Consider the following 24,687-nt stretch of genomic DNA (forward strand, 5'->3'; position numbering starts at 1 on the left):
TCCTGAGCCTGAGACTAGAGATATTGAAAATTAACAGCTGCACTTGTTGCAATGTGAAAATGTAGGTTAAATAACACCTTTCTTCAAATATATTCTTCTCTTTATTTTTTTTCCTAATTGTCTCCATTTTCCCTTGGCACCTACAAAGCACTGTAACCAACCACAAATAACTATACAGACGGAAGAGGGATACTGTAAATACACCATTGTTACTCCTTATTTTGCTTATTCATACTTTAGACATGTTTATTTGTTTATAAAATTGCTGTACATGAATAAAAGCGCTAGAAATATTCCCAAGCTATTGATTACAGATAATTTAAAGATGATTTAAAGTATATTAATTCTCTAAAAGTGAATCATATGAAGATGGGGTCTTCCTGTCTTCAGATCTACTCATCTCCTTGTCTGGATCTAATCTTCTCAGCTCTTTTAGAGATTTAGCCCAAGCTGAGCAGAAATGCTGTGATTTATCTCAACAGTGCCAGAAATTCAGGGCAGTTTTGAAGTATTTGGGAGTACTTATCCCTTACTACCAGCCCAGTCCTGACAGCCCAGCTCATGAGAGAGGTTTCTGTTGTCCCTCCTGTCCCACATCCAGCCCCACTCCCAAGGTGCCCAGGGATACCCGTGAAGGGTGCTCACAGAGATGTGCTTTGGTGCAGCCCCATGCAGCAGCATCCCTCCAGTCCCAGCCTGGTGGGGATGCTGAGAGGAGCCAGGGGAGCAGAGCAGGGCCCAGCACACAGCCCCAGAGGGCCCCACACCACAGGAAAACAGCTGCTCTTCACCTGCACACCACCTGCTCCTACAGCTAACAAGATGTGCTTAGCACATCTGGAAACTCACAGGGCTGATTTTCAGAGTGAAAGTACAGTTGAAGGGAGACATTTCCTACACTTCCCATGTAGCAAGGGCTGTGCTGGTTGGCAGGAATGGTTTGTTATAGCTCTCTGGGAGCAGAAGTGCAGTTTTCATAGTGGATTATCAGATGCCTGAAAGCTTTGTAGATCTGTTCATTCTGGGTACAGATGAACCCACCACTTCTCCAAGCTTGCTCAGCAGCACGGTTCAAGTCCCCAATGCATGTCCACTGATCTTTGTACTTCTTTGAAACAGCCCATTTGGAATGGTCATTAATGGAATGAAAGGTGGAGTTCAATGGCATCCCTATGATGTTTATGTTGTAGACGTGGTAGTCAAGAGAGCAATTTGAGTAAAGCTTTTCACCAGAACGCTGCCATGATTCAGCCAACAAATCAGTCTTCAGTTCCTGAGCCATCCAGGCCACATAAATATCTGTGGAATAACACAGGATGTGGACAATCAGTGTTTCATGTTCCTTCATTCAAGAATAGACTGAAAAGCATAATCTAAATTGTGCTTGCTTCATTGTAATGCATGAAGTCAGCCAGAGGGAATTTTGCCCACTCCCCTTATTTTGACTTTTTCAGAAGTTCATTTCTACTTTTTTTTCCTTCTAGAAAACACGTTACAAACAAACAGCAGGAAAAAAGGGAAGGGACAAAAAAATTGCAAGTCTTCTTCATAACAGAAAACCCCCAGATGATGCAAACCCTCTGTTTCTTCTTTCCTGTACTGTTGAGTAATGGAACATAATTTTCCTGAAAATCTAATTGTTGAATACCTTAGGATGGACCAGACAGCTTTTTGCTTTGTGGGGCTGAGAGAACACTGGGATGGGACAGCACACCTTGCTCTCTGTTACATTTATTTATGAAGCTGAACTTATTTTTTCCCCCTCAGGAAGAATGTGAGTTTTAATTAATTAATAAAAATTAATTAATTAATTAAATTAATTAATAAAATAATTTATTAATTCACATTTTAAGAATTAATTGAGAATGTGTTATATAGAGAGCAAAAGGTTCTCTTACCATCTATGAACAAGTGAGACTTTGCAAAGTGGAGAAAGGTTTCCCCATGAGCTGACTGGAGCTTGGAGAGGTGGCGCAAAGGGACCGAGGGCAGCCTGGACTTGGCACAGAGTTTCTGGAGATTTGGGAGATCAGCTTGGAAGATGTCAGGGATGGAACAGCTGTAGATTCCTGGATTATAACTCAGCATCTGTTGGTCTGAGAAAAACCCACAGAAATGAACGCATGCAGAATTAAAATGAGTTAAAGAAAAGCAATCAAGAGAGCAAAATTCTGTCTTGGACAGAAAACCTAAATCCTTCTTAATCTTCACAGCCTATCTCCTGGATGAGTTAAGTGTTGAAGTACCTTATTTTAGTGACCAAGAATTTGTGCATTGCTTTGTATTCTGACTGGCCCAGCAGCACAAAGACTGGCTGGGAGAGTAACACTCAGGCTTTCCACTTACACCTCATTATTTCTAGCAGAACTGTTAACTGGTGGTCTTGGTCCACTGCCACTTCCACCCATACTCATCTTCAAGCCTCTGTGCAGCCCCAGAGCACTCAGACATCATGTGTAAATCCAAACCTGTCTGTATTTACAGGAGTAGTTTCCAGCTAGTTACAGCTGCCAAACCAAATGCAAACAGGAGCTGCCAAAGGGTCTAGTTTGGTTTTAGGGAGAACAGAACTCAACTTTCAGCATCTGGATTGAATTTGAAGAAGAAATCTCCTTTTCTCAACAATGCACAGCTCAAATGTAGAAGTCCTTGCCATGGATAGCATAAACAGCAAGGGAACAAATGGGCTCATTAAGTGAGTTCATGGAAAACCAGTCCATCAGAAACATTCCAGTCTTTCTGGCTCAGGAAATCCCTGAACCACAGATTAGCAGAAGCTGGGAGGACAAGGCAGGAAAATCATTAGCATATGCATATCATTTTTTGCCCTCTTATGCTACACACATGCATAGATGTGTTTCCACAAACAGGAACCTGGGTTAGATAGCTCTGAGGTGTGGCCAACCTGGCAATTTGCACAGCACGTGTCTTTCATTAATATGATTTCAGGTTTTTAACTGAGAAAAGAGTGAAAAAACAGTGTGAAAAGAGTTAAGGAACATGCCAATATGACTTCTTGTAATGTCTTTTGATAGTCCCTTTTCAGGATTCCAGTACCAATTATCACTGCCAGATAGATCTAAATCTTACAGCTATATTTTGTTGGGTTTTGGGGTTTTTATGTATTTAGTATTAGCAATTTTTGCAGCAAAGAAATACCTGGGAAAATTCTAGGTGACATTTATTCCATACTTCGTACTTCTGTTGAGTCAATGCTACTACTCCAGCTCAGGCAGTGGTTGCCTTACATTTTTAGAACTGCAGATGACTGTTGCTGACTGAGCTATTACTGTTAAAAATTACTAATCATCCTACTTTGTATTTCCAAAGCATTTTGTTTGCGTGGACTGAGTTTACTCTTGATGTGCATTTGTGAGTATTATTATACTGATAGTCCCCACAGGGAGATGAAAACAGAGTGGAAGAGTGAATTTCCCACATTCACACAGGAAATCATTGGATAAACACAACTGAAGCCAAGAATGCTCTTTCCAGGCCCCACTTGGTTTCCCAATGTGACAAAAAAAAGTCAAGAATAAGGAACTTTTGAGGTGAAACCTCAAGGAAAGCATTCAGAGAGGTGTGGTGGGACAAAGGCCTTCTTAGGGAGAAGTTTTCATACCTATTTCTGTGAACTGATCATATTTGAAGGTGATACAGATGGCTGTCTGTCCAAAGGACTCCCCAGTAGATGGATATCCATAACCATCCTCCGGGATGGGAGGGAACAGGGGCACACTGTGAATCACCCAGAAGCCTTGTGATTTATCCAAGAGCAGAAATCCTGTCAAAATAAAAGTTACTGCAAATGAATTAAGGAGGAAAAAGCCCTGAGATGATAGAGCTGTGCCCTACTTTGGTTTTGCTGCTGCAGATACCACATTTCTATGTGTTAATGTCTACAGTAAGCTGTTCCAGAGTAGATTAGTAGACCATAGGAAACACTAATATTTCATTAAAATTGCATCAATTCTTTCCTGCATAACTCAAACTGTCATCATGTTTTATTTGAAAAAAATCCTTTCACACCCCCTTCCTCTGCTCAAATTTTGTCTTCAAGAGTTCTGACAACTTAGTAGTTGTGCTCCTCTTTCCATTTCTCATCTTTCTTCACTCCAAATATTCACTGGATAAAGGGAAATGGATTCTGTCAACACTGTGTCTTCTTTCCCAGACCAAACTGTCCCCCATGGGGAAGCAGCAGAGGGACAGGCTATGCTTCTCCCCTCCAGGGTGGATCACGGCTCCTGAGCTGTGCCCATTGCTGCAGCCTGAAAATACACCCCTGCAAGATGTGCTCATTTCCACGTCAGGCTGGGCAAACCCCATCTGCTTCCTCAGGGGAACATTTAAACTCCACTGAAATTTACACTTATTTAAAGTCTCGATTTTGTGTAACTACATCCTACAGCACTTCCATGATCTTGGCAGCAGTTTCTTGTCCCAGAAAGTTTGGAGGGGTTTCTGTTGAGGGCGTCTTTCCCTTCACATCTTGTACTGCTTTGCCATTAGGAACAGGATGGTCCTAAAAGGATTTGTACTAGTTTCAACTCTCGAAACAAAGAATCCATAAGCCCCAAGATCCTTCACACAGCACAGGTGTAGCAAAACCCAAACAGAAGCTGCAGTATACGTAACTATACGAAAACCACACACCATGCAAATCCCTCTTTGGTTTTGCTTTAGGCAGGAATTTTAGATATGCAAATAGACAAAACAAACAAGTAGATGCTAACCACAACTTTAGAAAGGATAAAATAGTAGTTTGGTCCTCTCCTTGTACCTTTGGTGTGTCCACACTTTGACCCTTTGGAGTCTGGTTCAGGGATCTCATCGTTGTATATCGCATATGCAGTGGTGTTCCTCTGCAGGGAAACACACATTTCTGAAACATGACATCCAGTAAAAGGAGGGCATTTAAACAAACATCTGCTGGGAACAGAAGAAAGAATTTGGGATTCCTCTGTGTGAGCTTCATGAGCCTAATCCTGCTCCCAGTTCAGCTGACACAGTCTCCACAGACATTACAGTAAAATAAACCTGAAGACTCAGCTTTAGGGCCTTGGCTGACATGAAGTGGAAGTTCTCTCCATCGCTGCAGTAGCCCTTTCCCAATGGTTGAATATGCTTGTTAAGCCAGTTTACATGGGTTTAGTGGGCACTTGCTTGCAAAGAAGTTCCACTCTGTTTTTGGGGCCTCTCTCTGATTTGGCAATCAGATCTGGTAAAAATATTTGCTGAGTAAAAATAGACATGACAACTGTTCTTATGAAGGGCAAGCAATTAAAGCTTTTCTGCAAAACATTTGCATACGACTGCACCTTATTTCCCCTGAGCAGAGAACTTCAAAGGAGTTGGGACATGCCTCCCCTCCCAATGTACTATGAGTTTGTGAAAAGTTTATTACAGCTACAGTAAGACCTGGGATAGCACAGTTTTCTGCCAACATTTAAGTGACTTCTGGGAGTCTCTTCTACATACAAATTGATTGAACCTTACCACAAACCCACAGGAGAATTGCAAAGACACACCCAGACTCCCAACAATACTACATAGATGGGAAAAAAATAATTATAGGGAGATCTTTTGATATTTTACAATCACTTCACACAAATTTAAGTTAGGTGTCTGAGTGTGGGAGCAAAGAAGGTCAACAAGCAGCACATCACTGCTGGAGCAGTCACAGTGATTCCAGGGGGATGATGAAAACCCAGATTTGATTTGAGTTAGAGTATGAATCACATGTTCATAGGAGGGCTTAGGACAAGTGTCTGTAACAATTCCACTGACTTTAGTTTAAACTCACAACTTCAGATGTTGCTCAACATGAATTGCAGAAAAGCCAAAGGGAGAATGCATGAACACTCTTTTTTTGATGAACAACACTCTAACTATATGGAAAGCTTGACTAGATATTTAGAAGTTTGAGGATTATTCCTAATTGTAGCCAAAACTGCAAACAATCTGCCCAGCTGTCAAGGTGCTCCTCCCCTCTGTGTGTTTTAGCAGATCTATTGGTCAGGCCTGGCCTAATGTGCTTATTTGGGCTGCTTTCATGTCATCTGCATATAATATCAAGTAACCACACTAACAAAAATGAAACATCACTTGCCTTGGATTCATATGTCTCATACAGCTGCTGCAGTGTTTGTCCCAGAGCACCCTGTGTCATGTTGATGAGGTATTTACCAAGCTGCCACTGCGGAGCCAGGGCGTCCATGTACAGGTATTCCAGTCCCAGCATGGGAATCTGTCCTTTGGCATGTTTTGGCAACTTGTAAAGAGCAAACCTGCAACAGTGAAGAGCAATTGTTTTTTTTATCACCACCCTGTTTGAATGTGTAAATAAGTATGCCCTTCCCTGAGGAAGAGAAGGGTGAATCCAAGGATGCCTGGGCTGGAGGGAGAGCAGTGTGGACATCTCAGCCTCAAAGCAATGACCCAGCCCAGGAACCAGCTGCAGTTTGGCAGCACAATCCCCTCTGCAGACAAGTCTTTTCTGCTTCTTAGCAAGCAACAGAGGCTGATTCAGCATCAAACTCCTGTTGCTGTGGCCAGCTGTTGGTACCCCTGAAGAATCTGAGGTAGCCTTGGTTGAGTCCATGAAATCCCTATTGTTCCTGGTTCTGGTAAAGAACCTCAGGTCCCAAACCCAGTCTAAAATTCCCCCAGGTCAAACAATGTATATATTATATAAAATGGCTTTATATGAAATAGATAAAATTAAGTATTGAAATTTTTAAAATGCATTATATTATGTTTATATGTATCACAATCACAAAATAAGTATAAAGCAACGTGATAAAAGGTTGTTCCAGTCTTACTTTCCACAAGAGACTTGCACTCTGATGAACTCTTTCAGACTAGAAATTTTCAAACCATTAGCCAGGAACACAAATTCCTTCAAATTTGTAAAGTACTCAATATTGTCAGTAAATGGCTCAGTTCATACTAAGGTTCCTGACAAAGCAAACAAGTTTTCCCAGTGCACAAGTCCATGGGATTAATCACAATGTCATTAACTCAGCTACTTTCTCTGAGGGCTGTAATTGAGTAATTTGCTATTAATGTCAACAGTAAGGACCAAGTGGCATTATTTTCAATCTATTTAACAAAATGCAGCTATTTAACAAAAATGCAGCCCGTGCTTAACCCTTCAAGTATATCAGGAGGAGTAAACCCTGCCCAGCTGACTTTCAGGCTCAAGTTGGTCACAAAAGACATCTCCAAACACAGGTAAGAAGTGTTAGGAAAACATTTTGCTAGAGATGAACATTTAATCCATAGGAAACGTACATGTACAGGCAGAAGAAAAACACACATCAATGGTGGTCCTGGTAACCCACCTGCATTGCCACTGACTGAATGATCTCCCTAAAGCATCTCAGGAGAAATAATTTCTGATGACAGATCACAGGCAAGAAAGTGATTTACAACTAGGCTGGGGAGAGCATTCTGTGCCTATACATGCAACAGGAGTCACAACAATTCATTTATTTGAAATAAAGATTTGAAACGAAGATTTGGAAAGGAGAGGAATAGCAGTAGTTACAGTAGTAAGAGCTGATCCAGGAATTAGTAGATGAAGCCTTTCCAAACTACTTTGAAACCTACTGAAAGATTTATGCTCTGGAAATGTTTACAGCCTCACACCTGAGAAATCCACCTTAGCAGGTATGCTTATGAAAAGCCAGTCATTGAGCTATCCGGAAACTGCCTGCAAATTCCCAGTGGATACATGTTTTGGCACTTTCCAGAAAGCCAGCTGAGTGTATTACCAATTAAAGTTGTATAAAATCTTTACTGCTATTCGTGCACAGGAAATTTCTCAAGAGCTTAGGCATTTGTGGGAGCAGAGTAAAAGTTATTTTCCTGAGAACCAAAAAAAAGCAAATCCGCTTAGACCGGATTAGGATTGTCACATTGTTTGCTTGTGACTGAACACAATTTACAAGCAAACATCACATCTTTACTTCTTCCCTTCCTCCCTGCCCCCTTAAAAAAAGCCCAAACAAACAATATGCATGGTGGCTTCAGTCCTTGACTCAACATTTCTCAGAAAGCATAGTTTTGGTTTTTATTTGCAGGGAAGGCTTCCCACAGAATACAGTGAGTTTAGATGAACAAAGGAAAGCCTCTGCTCTCCTCAGAGAGCCGAACCTCTGGCCATTTGCTCTGGCAGTCCCTGAGGGAGGTGCAATGAGGATTGTGGGATGAGATCCCGAGTGAAATGAAAACACAGGAGAGACTTCTGCCCGCCCAGGTACTGCGTGTGGGGAGGAGCTGCCAGCCCAGCTGGGGAGCACAGATGGGAGGGAGCAGGTCAGATATAGCAAGTGATTCCTCTGGTTCAGTGGTAAATGAAAGGGTGTGTGAAAACTGAGAAAGTATGGAATACTGCAGGATGAAACCACTGCAGAGCAGGAACTCACATAAGCCTCTTGCTAACTGAAAATAATGCTGCGTTGTTTGTTTGAAAGGGCATTGACTTCTTTTTATTAAGAGGAGGCTCCTCTCAGCAGTTTCAGTTCTGCTTCTCCTGTCAGCTTCATAGCAACCAAATCTAGAATCTAAAGGCTGACTCTTTCTTCTCAATAAACCAGGATGAGCCCAGCAGACAGGCAAGTTTCTCTTCTTTTGATCAGGGCATATTGAAAAGGAAATCCCTCTGTCCTACCTGCTAAATTTGTGAAAGGGAACATGGATTTGCCTGTGCAGAACCCCAAGTTCCCTACTGGAATAGGCCCCAAGTCACTGGCATTCACACAGAGACACAGGTGAATTATTCCTAGCCTCAGCCTTCAAATAATTTCTCAGAAAATTTTAACACAAAACTTGTCTTAATTTAAGAAATGCACAGTTTGTATATGTATTGGTGTGTGGTTTTTTGTTTGGTTTATTTTTGTTTGTTTGTGGTTTTCTGTTTGTTTCTTTGTTTTACACAAAAAAACTTCATTCTGCAAGGAATAATTCCAGTTTTGGGAGAAATTAAATGTCATACCTTTAAGTTCATGGGCTGCACCAACTAAGATTCTGATTCCTGAAAAAATTACATTATCCAGAAGGGCCTTGGCAAAGGGGACAAGTCATAGGAATGGATTAGACCCTCATACATTTGATACTATGCCAACAGAGAGCAAAGCCAGCTTTGTGCTCCTGCCTGTGGTGTGAGGAGCACCTGCCTTCCCTGCAGTTAGCTCTGTGTGCAAGGAAAGGGATGGGCAGACTTCTTTAGCACTTGTATCCGAACTAAGCACTGTTCATAAGAAAAACATTTTTCTTTTGAAAATGGTTGACACTTACTTTCAAGAAGCTTATGTGCTCTTTTAAAAGAGCCCTGATTTCACTTTTTAAATCTGGGCTGGGTATTATGCGACTTTACTTTGCGTCTTTCCATCTTGCAAGCGCGTTAATCCAATTAATCATTTAATGCCCGAAGCTGGGCTCGCCGCTGGCAGCACCGGGACCGCAGCGGCGGTGCCGGGACGGGAGCTGCGGGCAGGGAGCGACTTCTGCTCCAGCCACAGGGCACAGGGCACAGGCCACGCTGCTGCCGCCAGCCCTGGGCCGGCTCAGCCTCCGCCGGCCCTCGGAGCCGGCAGCAGGAGGACGAGGCCCCTCGCTGCTGTTCCAAGGGGAGATGCGGGCGCTTTCCCCTCGGTGTTGCCCGGGCCCGGCCGAGCCCCGCTGGCGAGCGCAGCCCCGGCACAGCCTATGTTCCCTCTGATCGTGAGACACCAATGCCGCGTAAAACCGGGATTATTCTGCAGTCACGCAGCACGGTGGCTGGTTCGGGGAAACGAAATCAGATTTTAATAACTTATCCTAGGTTTTTCAAACGCAGCGTTCAGCCACTACTCCCAGGCAAAGAGCGCTGAAGCAGCGATCGCCTTTGCATTGCTTCTCGGTGACCCACCCACTTCCCGCGGGTGACTCTGTGCTTTTATTTACTCACCCAGCGTTTCTCCCCTGCTCGGTATTTACTCACCAATCCACCGTCTCCCCGTCTTCATTCCTGCAGGAGATCCCGGCGGCCCACAGGGGCACGGAGGAGAGAAGCAGGAGCAGAGCAGGGAGGCAGCGGGCAGATCCCGCAGGCATTTCGGCTTCCCGGCAGCGCAGGGCGAGCCCCGAGCGGCTCTGAAAGGAGAAGTTGTGCTGCCTTAGCTCGCAGCTCCTGCCCACGGAGCACAGCCCGGCACGGCGCAGCCGGCCAGGCAAAGCGGGCTCCGCAGCACGGGCTCCTGCCGGCCGCCCCGAACTGCTCACCATTTCTTTAGGCCACAAAATGACAGCTGACAAGTTTGACAAAAAAAAAAACCCCAAACCCAGAAAATTATTATTTTGACTATTTAGAGTATTCCTGGTACTCTGCTTGAAAGAAACTCCAACCTGCAGACATCTTTTTGTTTTCTTTTTAGTGCTCCTATTTTTCACAACTGTCTGAAAAAACCCCTGGTGTTCACACAAGCAAACCAAGATCATTTCCAGCTCACTACTTCTCCGGCCTGCCCCGGCAGTGAGCGCAGCCCTCACACCGTGCCCGCAGAAAGAGCTCCCGGCCAGCGCTGGGGACCTTCAGTCACCCCTGGGGACTGAGCCCATAGGGACTGAGCCGGAGAAACGCTCTGATTTCTGAACCAAAAAAATTTACTTACAACTACCTAATGTTATTTTCAACTATTTTTAAAGTGCATTAGCTTTTCTCTTAGGAACAAACATGTCTGAATTGAGCAATTTCATATCTGATAATCTTATAGCAACTCACGCATAAAAAGCTTCAATTTATATTTTGGTGTGGCAAATGCTCTTTCTCCCTTCTCATTACGTCTACATGAAAAGGGGCTGATTTCCATTAGAAGTTGTTGATATGGAGTATGGGATATTTCAGCCTCGTGGAAAGCCTAGTGCAATGAGCTCTGGATATTTTAGCACAACAGAAATCCGCACAACCTCTGCTGAATTTTGTCGCCTTGCTAGTACAGCCTCTCCAACACCATAAGAGATGTGTAAATGGGGTGTGTTTGACAGAAGCAGGGTAAAACTTAATAATTTGGCTTAATGCAAACAAAACCAATGATCCTAGAGAAGAGACTCAGTGAAGGTCTGAGGTCTATATAAAGGACTATATAGTCAGGACTAATTCACAGAAGACAATTGAGAGACTACTTCACTGTGACTCCTGTTCTATAATCTGTCCCCCAGAAAATGTTAAAATTTTATCACAGCTGCTACTAATATAATAAGAGGCTCCTAAAGCAATTTTTTTCCCGATCAGGACTCTGTAATTTATAATGAAAGTATTCTCATTATCACAGGTAACTACAAAAATAAAGGCCATAAGCACTGTTTATGTTCATTGACATTGTTTCATGACAGCATAAATCAGGTTTCCACTGCATTTCTTCACAACTGCCACGTGTTTTCTTTGCAGATCAAGGACCTTGAAGTTCTCAACTGTGAATATGGCAAGAATACAATTAAGTTCCTTCGCCTTCACAGAGAGGGAAAGAAGCATTTCGTTAAAGAAGTGGAAGTGTGTGCACATCTCCGGCTGACTTCTCCTCAGGAGTACCTGGACGGGAACAATTCTCTTGTGATACCTACAGACACCATAAAGAATACTGTCCTTGTGTTGGCCAAAAAAAATGGGGTATTTTTTTTATTTTTTAACTAGCCTTACTGTTTCTTACAATTTCATTTGCAAGTATTTCTTATACTAACTTTTTATTTTCAATTGGGATATGAGATCAGTACCAAATTAATTTTCAATGATTTAGGAGAGTTTTCCTCCTCCACTGCTTGTCCTATGCACACTTTCTTAGTTTTCAAGAGTCTTCTTTTCTCAGGAGCTAGTACTGTTTTTTGTGGATTTGTCATATAAAAGCAATCTCTTTTAAAAAGAATAAATAATTTAATAGCCCATAATCTTGCATTATTCCTATAGAGTATTTTTAAACAGAAGGTCTCAAAGTATGAGACTCCTCTTAATTCTTCTGTGTTCTTACTGCCATCAATTGCATGCATCGTAATGATAATCTGAAGCACTAAATTTCTCCATAATGAAATCCCATCTTTACCCTGTAAAACTTAATTAGAATATCACCCTATCAATCAGAATAATCACGATAAATTATTATTTCAGCATTATATCCTCGAAGCATAAGACTCCTGCAGCAGTTTCTCTCAGTCCAAGGACTACAGCTCACTGTACCACAGAATGGGAGATTTTTGACACAACTGTAGCTGCTATTTGCAGCATATGCTGCAAGCTGGTCAAATGACTGGGCATAGTGAGCCAAGCTAGGAATAAGAGAAATGTGTTTTTAACTGCACTGATTCTTCCCAAATACTTACAACAACCAGAAAAATCTACTTTTGTACATGAGGTAATTGCTTCTTTCTAACAATACTGTTTGCTGCCTTAGATCCCAAGTTTAGAACAATTTGCTATAGATATCTGCAATCACTTCATGACAACATTTTGCCAAGTGGCCTACGTCAAAACCTACGTTCAAGAAGTACCATGGCAACGTCTGCATGAGGTATCTAAAACACTAATACATTCCATTTGTTTATACTGTAGTCATTCCTCACTCTCTTAGCTCCTGTTTTCAAATTAACATAATATTTATGGTACTTTTACTTACATGTCTGCTCTAAATTGCAGGATGGAGTTCCCCACATCCACTCATTCATATGTGTTCCTGATGGAATCCGCTTCTGTGAAGCTGAGCAGTGCCGGAATGGTGAGGAAAGAATTCTCTGTAAATATTTCTGCCAATGAGAAGTGAAGATGGCTTTAGAGATAGCTATGGCTGTTACAGGGCTTAGGGCACAGCCAAACTGCTCCAGAGGTCTAAACAAAAGAATATTTTTATAGTGTAATTTTGATGTTCTTGATCTCTGAGATGTGGCTGAAGAGCTAATGTAGCTCCCGTTTGTATATATATTTGTATAATATTTGTATATATTTGTATATTTGTATAAATATATCCCAAACATGGAATGGTTACAACAGCACATCCAGCAGGACTGTTACATCTTGCCACAGGATTTAACAGCCTTTTGAGAACAGGCTGCTTACTTTTCTACCTTGTACTATAACCTGCAGTCTCCTCTGATCCTTACCCGATACCACACTGCTGCAGGCCAATTGCCTGGTTTGCAGTAATTTTCAAACCCCTGTCAATAGGCCCTGATTTTATTTCTAAGAAAGCAATTTCATTGCTGCAAGCCAGACTAGCTTGAACACTGTGAGCATGCAGGTCTATATGTGAACCATTTTTCACATGAAAATACTTCATTGTGCTTACTACTTTTGCACACCATGCATAAACAAAGCAGTATTTGGCTTGGCAAAGAGTTTTGTGATATTTAAAAGACAGGCTTTCAAGCTCAGCTGTCTGTCCATGAATTGGCATTCCAAAGGGAGCGAAAAACTCATCTCTACTTGCTGTAGCTTGCAACAAAAGCCTAAGTTCAGTCTCACTGTGATGGTGTTTTGTTTAATACATCTCCTGGATTACTGGGGACCAAGCTGAGCCCACTATTTCATTTCACACAATGGCTTTAGAGGGTTTAGGCTTTAGTTCAGTACCTATCCATAACACATGAATGTTACCTGGAACTATTTCCCATCTTGCCCAGAACCAGTGGCAAGACCAGTTGCAGACAGGACACAAGTTTTGAAAGGTGCATTTGAGCACTGTCCCTGTGTTCCTGATGAAAGAACAGAGAAAGCCTGCACAAGTCTCCAGTGCTTCTTGGCCTCATCTTTTTTAATGTTTCTAGTAATATTAACTATTGCTGTACTTTTGGCAGCCTCAGTAGTATTGATTGTATTTTCTGGAAAACGTTAAGACACATGAATTTAAAAAAAAAAAAAAACAACCAAAAAACCAAAAAGAATCTATATTTTTTGGAAAAGCTACTGCTCTTAATGTAGATTGTATTAAATTTTTCATCATCATAAAAATTTAACATGCAATTCTGCAACCTCAGATTCTACACAAACAGAAAGCCTTTATGGCTTACTGAAGAAACCACCTTTCCCTTCATGCAGCCCTTTAGTTGTTTCTTTAGAATTCCCTGCCTAAGTGAACAATAACCAAAGTGAAGATTTTCAAATCACTTTTATTTTTCTTCAGAGAGAATATTCTCTATATTTAGCATCCTCCTATGCACCTATCAGCCAGACACGGGAGTTCATTTCAGTTAATCCTATCTTTTAACAATTTTCTTACCATGAAAAAAAACAAAACCCTAGTGAGGTTTAATAGAATTATTTTTTGCCATTATATCAGCTGATAAAAGGCTCCAAGTTTTTTGGAAACTCAAAACATCATAAGTAACTTAACAGAATCAAAATTTGTCAACTGAAGACAGCACGATCACAAAGCTTCCTGAAAGCACAGCTTGAGCTGTTCACCTTGGAAACTCTCCCTGGGTGCTGTATCCTTTGGAGTGAGTTTCAGGTTGATTGCTGCACAGCCAGCCAGCCTTTCAGTCAATCTTTTGTTACAAGGAGCTCTTTCAAACAAGGAAATGTATTTGAATATAAGACAAATATCTCTCCAGGTTCACTGATAGTATCTGCATTACATTAATACCTGTGTGTCACAGTCTTATATCCAAGTGATGAATTACTCAAGATCTGTACAAACCCCAGAATATCCTGTCCAAGGTCAGTCTCTTCTTTTGATCTTTTTAAAGCTTTAGTAAATAACAGGGGGACATAGGCAAAATGATATATATACCTCCTTAGATTAATTCAAAACCAAAAATGAATGTAAACAAGAAAAGAAACAGATAAGATGTAGTTTCAATATCCAGTCACAGAGCATTTTAAAAACACCCAAACCTCTAAACAACCATGCAATTTAGATATAACTACCAGGGTGGAATTATTTCCAATATAAATTCCTTCAAAGACATCATTTAAAGACAAAATTTGTCAGTCTTCCAAATCCAAGTCAGGATTACAATGCACTTGACATATTCAAGGCTTAATTTTGAACTAGCTAGTGTGAGCACCAAGAGCAGCACAAAACCAGCAGCCTGGGCTTCAGCCACTGGCTATCTGCACAGGCCCTGAATGAGCCTGCATGCCATGAAGTTTCTCTTTTCTGAATTTTTGGTAGTTCTGGTTAGTGAATTTTTCAGTTACCATCTTGGTGTGCTCTAAGTGACTGACTGCTTGAAATTGAAATAGCTGCTATTCAAAAGGTGTGAAAGAAGAAAAAGTTCAGGTCACAACTGCTTGGTCTTTAGAAGACAATAATTCACCCATGCAGCAATGATCCTCAACAGCTTGTTTTATAAATAGTTGCTAAGAGCAAAGCCACTGTTGGTTTGGACCTGTGGGTGGCATCTGTATCAGTGCCAGTTCCTGCTCATTAGCTGAACTGCAGGGATTTGCATTGGCTCTGGCTCTGATTCTCAGAGATGCAAAACTTCCAACAGGATGGGTATCTAAGGCAAATTACTGACCAAGACTCTGTCTTTATACAGAGAATTTTTACATTTGTCTGTGCTCTTGGAAAAGGCACCAGACCTCTTGCTGCGTGGTAGCCTATTTAATTTCCCTTTAAAGGCATTCCTAAATTGACATCAGCACAAGCCAACCCAATCCACGTTACAGTTCCAAGCAAGTGAGATAAAAAAGTCTATCCTCAGTTTTCCTTAACTGCAGATCCCTTGACGGGATTCTCTGTTTTCTAGACTGAGCCTGACTTCAGTAGTTTCTGTCTTGTTTCTTACCTTTCTGCCAATATCAGTGTGCAGAAATCCACTGTCTGCTTTCTGGCTCTGGAGCCGTCAATGCAAGTATGCACCCAAAGGTTTCTTTCTTTGCGTGAAAAGAAGCTCGTATTTTCTTGTAATTTTCAATCCCAGGTCCTCTGGTTGTCTTTGCTGGAATTAAGGACCTGAAACTTATGAAGACAACGCAGTCTGGATTTGAAGGCTTCTGTAAGGATGAACACACCACACTTCCTGAAAGGCATGACAGGATTCTGTGTGGAGAGCTCTTCTGCAAATGGTCATATGGCGAATGCAAGGATTTTGACTTTGACTGCATATGGTATATGTTATATCAAGTAATACTAATTTCCCAATCTATACTCACAAAGTCCCTCTATAAAATACAGAAGGTGTAAGGGCCAGATTCACACCTGTTGTGCACCAGCCACTCACAAGTCTCAGTGGCAGCACTAAGCTCTTGCTACACAGGGTGAGAGGCATGTCTTAGGGGTACTTCCCCCTCTCAGGGTAGATCATTGCACAGGATTCAGATGAACAGTTCAGTGTTCAGTATACTTTACGAGAATAATGTAACTAATTTGTTAAATAGTTTTAACAAAACCTATTTGTGAATTATATATCTGGTGGGGGTGGGGAGAGGAAACAGAATTTGGGTGACAGGACAAATTGTTCTTCCACAAAATCCCATGAGCTATTTGTCAGAAAAGACATGCAAAATATAAAAAAAAACCACCCCACAGCAGAGCATAATAGACTGAAGCAGAGACAGCTGATACAAGGTATTTTAAGAACCTGTGTTACCTCTAGGAAGAAAATCCGTGAATGTATCCTTGAAGCCTTTGCTGGACCACCTGACTGTGGGGAATATTCACCCTCTTACCAGAAAACTGTCAACTGTATCCAGATGCTTGTCCTTTCCAGAGTGTCACAGGTATCTTCTTTCCTCCTAATGATGTTTTACTTCAACAATAGTGAATGTTAATTGCACCACTGAGAAGACCAACATGAGACTGTTATTTCCTCTGTCAGTTCTAAGACTGGCAACTCCCCAGCTGGGAACACAATGTGGGAGAACTTCACTCAGTTCTTGGCAGCCCTTGAATAAAAGTGAAAGGTGTGCTACACATGTTCACTAGATTACATTTGATCAACTGTACTGGGGGAGGGTGGGGTGGCATTGTTCTTTTTTACACAGAGTGAAAAGCTTGCCAGGCTGTTGACTGAAAAGGTGCCCTAATTCATTGTCTCATCCATTCTCATGGTTTCAGGTACAGGTCATAGAAGTCGTCTTGAACAACACTTTTTATAATGTTGTAGACATGAAGAATCTAGGCTTGACCAATGACAAAGAAGTAAGTAACTGTTTTAAATACAACTTGACTGTCCGCTTTAGAAATACTCAGCCTCAAAGCATAGCAGCAGTTCTTCATAAAACAGAGTTAAAGTGAGCAAGCTTTCTTCCCCCGTCCCAATAAAAGCTCCACATTACTTCTAAAAAGACTTACATTGATTGCAAAAGGAGGATGAATAATTTTCTTCTTGTGGTATTGGTAAAAGCTAAAGGTCAAGTGGAATACTCTGGACATCAAAAGGATCTGTAACAGAGACTGTCTCTGAAAAATCATTCCTGTTTTCTCCACTGAATTTTACTCTCAATTAACAATTACAATTAACCTGGGCATTTTACCCAAGCAGAATACACTGTGGCATCCCAGATTGGTCCAACAGTGGATGAGGTACAAGCCTGGGATCAGGCAGAGGGCATGAGGTAGGGGGTGAGATGCATTTGCTCCTCCCTCCACAGCTGCTCTAGCACAGCTAGGTCCAGCTGAAAGTCTATTACTCTCATATGAAAGAGAAAAATTGAGTTACTCCATTTGACATCAATGGTCTATAGTCTGTTTATTATCTAGTCTCCCTCCAAAGTCTTGTTATTCTGCTACTGGGCTCTGCTATCCTTTCCCTCCTTCATGTGGACATTACAGATCCACTTTTACTTGTGATAATGTCAGCATCTAGCACTGATGTTCATAAGAGAGGGAAAGAGTCTGGGCATGATTTTATAAGGAGGCGAATAGCTGCATTTTTCTGCTGGCACATCCCCATCTCAAACATAACCTTTGTGTTTGTGCTTACGCCCCTCAGGTTTTCGTTCCAGTGGAAGCTCCTTATGGCTCCTGTGCTTGCACACTTGGCAGGAAGAAGTTTTTTGAAGTACAAGCCCACATGCTGAGAGATGAGAGGAAATGTCAGCTTGGACTGGCAGCTGCCCAGGGCAACTAAACTTCTTGGCTATACTCAGCCTTCCTGATAAACTTAATAGCATGGCTTTCCTATAAATGTTTACTCCTTATTGGCCTCTTCCATTGCTGACTACTTTTCCCTGCATGGAAAAATACTCCTGAACATGGGATTTATGAAGGACCCTCAGGAAATCAGAAATCAAAGTTTGCCCCTGAATTCCAATGTAATTTGCAGACTGAAGTGCCTTAAGCTCTTTGGAAAATCCCAGCTGGAAACATTATAGTAAACTAATTTTTAAACTACCTATTCCCAGACCTTTTAATGAAATAATTAATTTGATGTTTGTAACATGTTTTTGACATGTAAAATCAAGAAATCACCATATTCTCTTTATTAATATTTCTTCAGTAAAATGAAAACACAGGCACAAGACCTGCTGTTTCATTGACATAACCTGTCATGACCCCTTGATGCCACACTGATCTACAGAGCTGAGGTTCTCACCCAGTGACAGGAAATCAGTCAGAATAGGGATTTCTTTGCACTGGAAATGAGAAAAAGAAAAAAGAAAAAGCATCTCATATCTCCTTTGTGGTGTGAATAGTTAGAGCTGTTGACTACTTTCTTTGCACATATTCTGACTGCATGACTGCTGCTGCTACTCATCAGACTATAGTTACTATAGTACTTTTACATTAATCACTGAGGTGATATGAAGGTTTGGGCTATCTCTGTAGGTTTAATTAAACAGTTTTCTTTAGTCTAATAGTCTTATCATGACTTCTGAGCAGGCAGGAGTCAACATACATAGCCCTTTTACATTTGGGAGGGGTAGGGAGAAAACTAGATAATGCATATTTTACTGTAGTTACCCCAGGCAATAGCTTTGAACATTGAGATAAAACAATACAGTCAATAATTCTCATCTCACAAACTGTGGCTACATTTGCAGCAGGAATCCTGCTCAGCTTCCAACAGCTTCTAACCCTTGCTCTCATTTTCTCCGAGTGTCATTTTCACAGACTCCATGAGACAGAGTACAAATCGAATGGGAAGTGCCCAAAGTAACTCCTAAAAACTGCAGTTAAGTTGCCTTTGTGCCTCCTGAGTATGGCAGATGTGCAGCACTGCTCTGGGTACAATCATTAAATTCATAGGCACCAAAAATGAGGGAGATGTTCTGCTCTGTGTGACCTTTTGAGGTGCTTTGCAAGATAGAAACTTGCCTTGATGAGCAGGGCATAACAGATGCAAGGGCAGAACAGTCCTCCAGCCCGAGCTATCTCCTGAACAACAGGGAAAATGACACCATGGAGTGAAGCTGTACCAGCTATGATGTTCTCTGGTCACCAGCCAATTCTGAAAGCTTTACTTACAACACTTCCAGCTTTTCCTGGGGACATTCTCGCTTACCTTCTTAGATTTTGTTGTAATGTACTTGCGGGCTTATGTCTTGCTACTTCTGTCACTTCTACATGCTTTTAATTTATTAAAGTATCTTTTAAAGGCAAATAAAGAGCAACATTAAAAAACAAACTAGCTTTTGAGTATTTACTACTTACATATAAATGTGAACATTGTAAGTAAAATAACTATTTATTATTTACTTATTTTAATTCATCCAATTTCACCTCAAAAAGTGACCAACCTTCTTCCAAATGACACTTCACTACCAAGAGATGAAAAAGGATCTTAGTGAACATTTCAGCATTTACCTCTTTCTGAAACAAGGCAGATCTGCACAACCAACTTCCTTTTTACCTTCTAAGAAATCTATTGCATTAGGCACAAGGTTTCTTTATTTACTCTTTGTGCTTCATTTGTGGTCCTGCAAGGGAGTGATGGACTAATCTCCATGGCAGAATGAGGACACAAAGGAGTGAGCAGCTGTTTACTTGAGCCTTTCCTGTGGCAACAAGCACACACATACACTCGTTCAATGTGGTTTGTTTAAACCTCCACAGACACACAGGCATTCACTGTCTTTAGAGCATCTCAGTGCAGCTCCATCCAGCACTGCAAACCTGAGTCACTTACGTGGGCAGATTCCTTCTAAAAAAAGTACTTAGGCAATCGGAAGCAGCCCAAATTTCCCATATGGCAACAAGATTAATATAACAGTGGCATAAATCATTCTTGAAAATGTGAGTTAGCCAGACTCACTTGGGCCTGAAATCTGACCAAATTCCCATTGGTTTCATTAGATTCAGTCTCCACGATGGACTTGCATTAATTTCATTGAGACAGATGTTTTTTTGAGTTCCTGTCCTAAGGAGCTATTCAAGGTGCTTACTGAGCTCTACTCAGAAGCAGCTGCGGTGCTTTGCTGACAACATCACACTTGATGAAAATGAGCAGCAGCTAGCAGATTGTAAAACTGCTGTTTAAAATACAACTTCTTGCTGATAACATGAACCTTGTGGGTCCCAGACTACATCCCAGTAGTTCATAGGGGCTGAAGTCTCCTAACAGGAAACAGGGTCTTTCAAGTGCACAAACATGTTATCTTTTCAGTCTTTGACTCTGTCCCATCCTCTTTCTGTTCAATTCTCCTAAGTGCCCAGGACAGTCCCTGCCTCTGCTGCTCATCATGCTCCACACACAACCAATGTCACACAGATAAAATGTACCAGCAAAACTCATCAGCCATCAGTACCTAAAACTGATGAGAGCAGATGTCACTGTCAGGGTCGGCACAAGTCATCTGTCTTCCCTGACTGTATTATTCTATATATATATTTCTATCTGCTTTCCAATAGACATTTAAACCTGCCAGTTTTCATTAACTATTACAGATACTTTTTTTTTCCTTCCCCAGAGCTGTCTTTTTCCTTTCTTAATTTAACCTTACATTTATCAAGAGTACTTAATCCTGACTCTAAATTGAGGTGAGCAACTTAAAGTGACCAAAAAACTGTTTCTGGCTAAAAATCTCAAAATAAATACTTCTGAATTTAGAATTCCACTATTTTTATACATACAGAAACCAATCATATCCCTCCTGGAAAGTGCACAGCTGTATCTAGAAATGAAACATATAAAATGTTTCCAGTTACTGGATCAAAAATGTCAACTCACATCAGCTATATTATGAAATGTTTCCTGAAAGCTTCACCACTCATAGCAGACTGAGACACACACATGTACCTGAGTGCATGCATGCACATATACACATGTATGTGCATAAAATAAATGTATAAATGTCACTTACTAGATCAACTGATGTATGACTAATCTATGGTGATCACATCACAAAAAACACAATCTGGGGTTAGCTGCTGCTAAAACAAAAAAAACAACCCAACCAATACTCAAAATTAGATAAATGAGAGGGTAGAGAAACCTTTGATTCAGAGGGAAATACAACAGACACCAGAGTGCCTGAGTACTGTGGAGCGCTTCTGCCACTTCTCAAGTGTGGCATTAGGAATGAATTTCTACATTACATTAGACTGAGAAAGACAAGAGTTCAAGTTTTAATGGCCTCTTACTCCTGCAACGTTTCAAATCCTCTAGACACACGTATTTCCAGGTAGGAAAGCCCAGGCAAACTGGCATGTGTTATTTATGCAGAAGGGAGGAGGGATTTTGAAGAGTATCCTTGTGAAACCAGCATCCTGGTGAAACCAGGCACACACCCATTTCCACACTTCTGTTCCCACAGTTTGAACACCAGCTTGTGAACAAACTTAGCCACAAGTTCCTTACTTTGACTTCCTTCCTCCTTCCACCATCCACTAGGACAAGACAAAGCAATGTTACTCTTGAATCCAAAAGATCAGTGCAAATGATGAGCCTTCCCTCCCTTTTCTGGTAAAATTTAGCTGCTAAAATCAGAGGCATCCTCAATATAGTAAGTATCAAAGAGTGTACTCTGTAGAGGGGCAGCTGGATTATAGCAATCATCCAAAAAGGGGAAGAGAATATCCTGAGATGAATGCAAGTCTGCCAATGCCAAGACATTTGCTGCTGCCTTATCAGCAGATCAGCTGATGATACAGCAGTTGTAACTGCTGACTGCTCCTTCAGCAAGGATGCTCCTGAGTGCAGCACATAAATACAACAGTAGTCTCCAGTACTCACCAGCAGCCTTCAGCAGCAATGAAACTCACATGGAGACCAAGAACCACTTACAGGCTTCAAGGTGCTCCCCTTGGGCTCTCCAGGTGCCTGAAGTTGCATTCTCCAAATTTTTAGCAACTACCAACCAATGTTATTCTGGGAATTGAACACACATTGAAGATCCAAATGAACATCACTAAATTAACTCCCTAATTATAGGGGCTAAGCAAAAAGTAATATAATGACTATGCTACATTATTAAAAAGAAGACAGACTTTCCCAGTAGGAATGAAAACTATTTATTAAATCAATCTGCCCATTCTTCCAATGTAGATGGCCCCTGCCAGTGAGCTAATGACAGCCACTGTCCTCAGCACTCCCCCTGGGGAAACTGATGTCCAAACTGAGCAACACAGAGGTGACACAATGGGACATGAGTGAGATCTCTCAGATGACATCTCCAAGCACCAAGTCCTCTTGTTTGATGAAGAAACCAATCCATTGCCTGTGTAAATTGCCCAAGGTGAAGGAGAAAGTAGAGCAGACCCTCCTCTGCAGTGCTCCACTCACCCTGCTGCTTATGAGCCAGTGGCTGTCACACCCTCCACATGCACATTTACAGTCATTTTATTTCATACATGACTTTTGGGCCAAGAGCCATTCCTAGAAGAGAAGAAACTGCTCTTCTGACTTGGAAGTAAAAAACCAAAATGAAGACAAAGTAAATTAATATTTTTCTGGTCCTACTCAGACTCAGCCTTTAAATTTTGTATAATATTGTCATTTAAAAAATGAGAAATAAATCTGCAGCTTCTCCCAGACTCACAGAAAATAAGACCCTCTGATTTTAAAATAACTGTCACCTTAAGTGGGATGGTAGAAAGAGGATTGTTGAAGACAAAAGATCAACCGAATGCTGATTTTTAAAAAGAAGAAGAGGGAATGGATTTGGTAGAATTTAAGAATGCTGGAAAAAACAGGGAAAATAAGGAAGAGTTTATTTAGCAATTAATCCATGAGTGACAGCCTAATGAGGTATTTTGCCAGGGCCTTTTCTAACCAGGAGCAATGCATGGGGGCCTACTCCCTTTGTTACAGCTGATGAATCTTGTCTTATAATTATATGGGCAAAAAATCTTCTACAAACTGATTAAGTGCAGCATATTAGAACAAACTGGGAACAATGGCATGCAGGGATGGGAGAGAGGAGAAAGTAGTCAGAACAATTTTTTCAGGGTTGAGAAAGTGATCCTGGTGGACAGGTACTGCCACAGATCCCATACTTTGCTGACAGTTGCCTTACATGTGCTTTGTGTGGTACTTGGCTCTCTTTGCATGCAAAGAGAACATGTTGTGTATCCATAGCTTGAGAGGAGAGTGACCAGAGCTGATGAACAATTCTAATATATTTCACACCCATCATACCAGAACACACATATTGTAATGCTTTGAAATCATTTTGGAAGTGTATGAAAGATTCTGATAGATATGCATTTCTAATATTGAGAGGGAGGACAGGGAAGACCTTGGCTGCAGCATGACTGGTTTTGTGCTGACCGACAGCAGGGCAGGGGAGCTCAACGCTGATTTATTCCTTAAAGCTGCCCGCAGGAGAAGGGCACTCTCAATTGTGATTCAGTGTGAAAGCCAAGACCATCATCACACTCACCCACTGTATCAGCTGAGCAGTCAGATGCTGGCAGCTTAACCATCACCCAGGGCACAGGCAGGGCTTTTAAGGAAGAGGGACTCTCCCAGCTGCAGGCACATATAAGGGCATGATTTAAATTGGATTCCTGCATAGCTCTGCGACTCATAGCTGCTGTACTGACATGGTATCCAGTAATGCCTATCAGTTGCTTCCTCAACAGCAGCTGTGTTTTCTGCAAGAGGAATGGTAGCTAAAAATAAACTGGCTTTGACTTCCTCTTTTAAACCCTTCAGTCTCTTAAAAAGATTTTTTTGTTCTCCCAGAAACAGCAAAGCGAATGTAAGAGACAAAACCAGAACGGTCAATTGCACAAAGAGAACAGCAGAATTAGAAAGCTCAGAGAACAGAAGGAAACTACAATAAAAATCAGAGACAGTAAAAAAATTGTCACAGTTTTGACCAATGTTTTCCAAATTCCCTTTTGCACTTGCAATGACATTTCTGTTAGGCCTTTACTTATATGACTCAGTGGTGCTGAGCAAAAGGGAAATAAGATCTGGATCTTTCTAAATGCAATTCATTTTCTCATTAAACATATTAAAAGAAAGAATTTTTTTTCAGTGTTCATCAAATGCAGTCTCATGTCTGCACAGTGGAGATTTTTACCCCCTCTTGGAATAAGTATGTTTTACTTCAAATTCTGTCTTCTATAGGACCACAAAATGGAAATCCCACACCAAGCATGCAAATGGAGAAAGAATATTAATTTAATCCTTCAGTAACACAGCACTATGTATTATCATCCAAAATAATTCTACAAATACAGTGCTGGTTAGCATGTCCACACTGCTTTCACGATCCTTTTCATAAACATACATAATTCTATATTAAAATATTTAAGAGTTTCATGTATAATTTTTAAATGGCAATCCAAAATTAGCCAGATACAGAATATAGCTCAAAAT

At 41.2% G+C, this 24,687-nt stretch overlaps 2 protein-coding genes across 7 annotated transcripts; one reads left to right on the forward strand and one right to left on the reverse strand.

Moving 5' to 3' along the window:
* Nucleotides 1–78: 78 nt before the first annotated feature.
* Nucleotides 79–18,117, reverse strand: DNASE2B (deoxyribonuclease 2 beta). Of its 6 annotated transcripts, none has more exons than XM_086901608.1 (9): nt 16,567–18,117; nt 15,763–15,996; nt 12,651–12,731; nt 9,989–10,140; nt 6,113–6,290; nt 4,784–4,865; nt 3,623–3,784; nt 1,899–2,096; nt 79–1,299 (listed from the first exon to the last, which is right to left on the reverse strand). In XM_086901608.1, exons 4-9 carry the CDS (start codon nt 10,099–10,101, stop codon nt 944–946), a joined length of 1,089 nt encoding a protein of 362 aa, XP_086757734.1. In that variant the 5' UTR covers nt 10,102–10,140; nt 12,651–12,731; nt 15,763–15,996; nt 16,567–18,117; the 3' UTR covers nt 79–943. The 6 variants fall into 6 exon arrangements, with proteins under 6 accessions (XP_086757734.1, XP_086757732.1, XP_086757733.1 ...); XM_086901606.1 differs by adding an exon at nt 13,625–13,722 and having other exon boundaries at nt 15,763–18,117; XM_086901607.1 differs by having other exon boundaries at nt 15,763–17,612.
* Nucleotides 10,871–18,117, forward strand: LOC111932859 (uricase-like). The gene is made up of 8 exons (XM_086842033.1): nt 10,871–10,875; nt 11,260–11,653; nt 12,429–12,545; nt 12,671–12,749; nt 15,898–16,084; nt 16,573–16,696; nt 17,034–17,117; nt 17,911–18,117. The coding sequence occupies exons 1-8, from the start codon at nt 10,871–10,873 to the stop codon at nt 18,046–18,048; spliced, it is 1,128 nt and encodes a 375-aa protein (XP_086698159.1). The 3' UTR covers nt 18,049–18,117.
* Nucleotides 18,118–24,687: the final 6,570 nt, after the last annotated feature.

Source organism: Cyanistes caeruleus, chromosome 9 (genome assembly GCF_971803275.1).
Source record: "Cyanistes caeruleus chromosome 9, bCyaCae1.hap1.1, whole genome shotgun sequence".
NCBI classification, from domain to species: domain Eukaryota; kingdom Metazoa; phylum Chordata; class Aves; order Passeriformes; family Paridae; genus Cyanistes; species Cyanistes caeruleus.

Bases quoted from the DNA above. Each gene is read 5' to 3' on its own strand.
- DNASE2B (XM_086901604.1), bottom strand. From the start codon at position 10,485: ATGATCTTGGTTTGCTTGTGTGAACACCAGGGGTTTTTTCAGACAGTT. The intron at 10,141-10,269 runs GTGAGCAGTTCG...TTCTCCTTTCAG, and splicing joins TTTTGTGGCCTAAAGAAATG to AGCCGCTCGGGGCTCGCCCT. The intron at 3,785-4,783 runs GTACAAGGAGAG...TTATTTTGACAG, and splicing joins AAAGTGTGGACACACCAAAG to GATTTCTGCTCTTGGATAAA.
- LOC111932859 (XM_086842033.1), top strand. The intron at 12,750-15,897 runs GTGAGGAAAGAA...TTTCAATCCCAG, and splicing joins AGCTGAGCAGTGCCGGAATG to GTCCTCTGGTTGTCTTTGCT. The intron at 17,118-17,910 runs GTAAGTAACTGT...TACGCCCCTCAG, and splicing joins GCTTGACCAATGACAAAGAA to GTTTTCGTTCCAGTGGAAGC.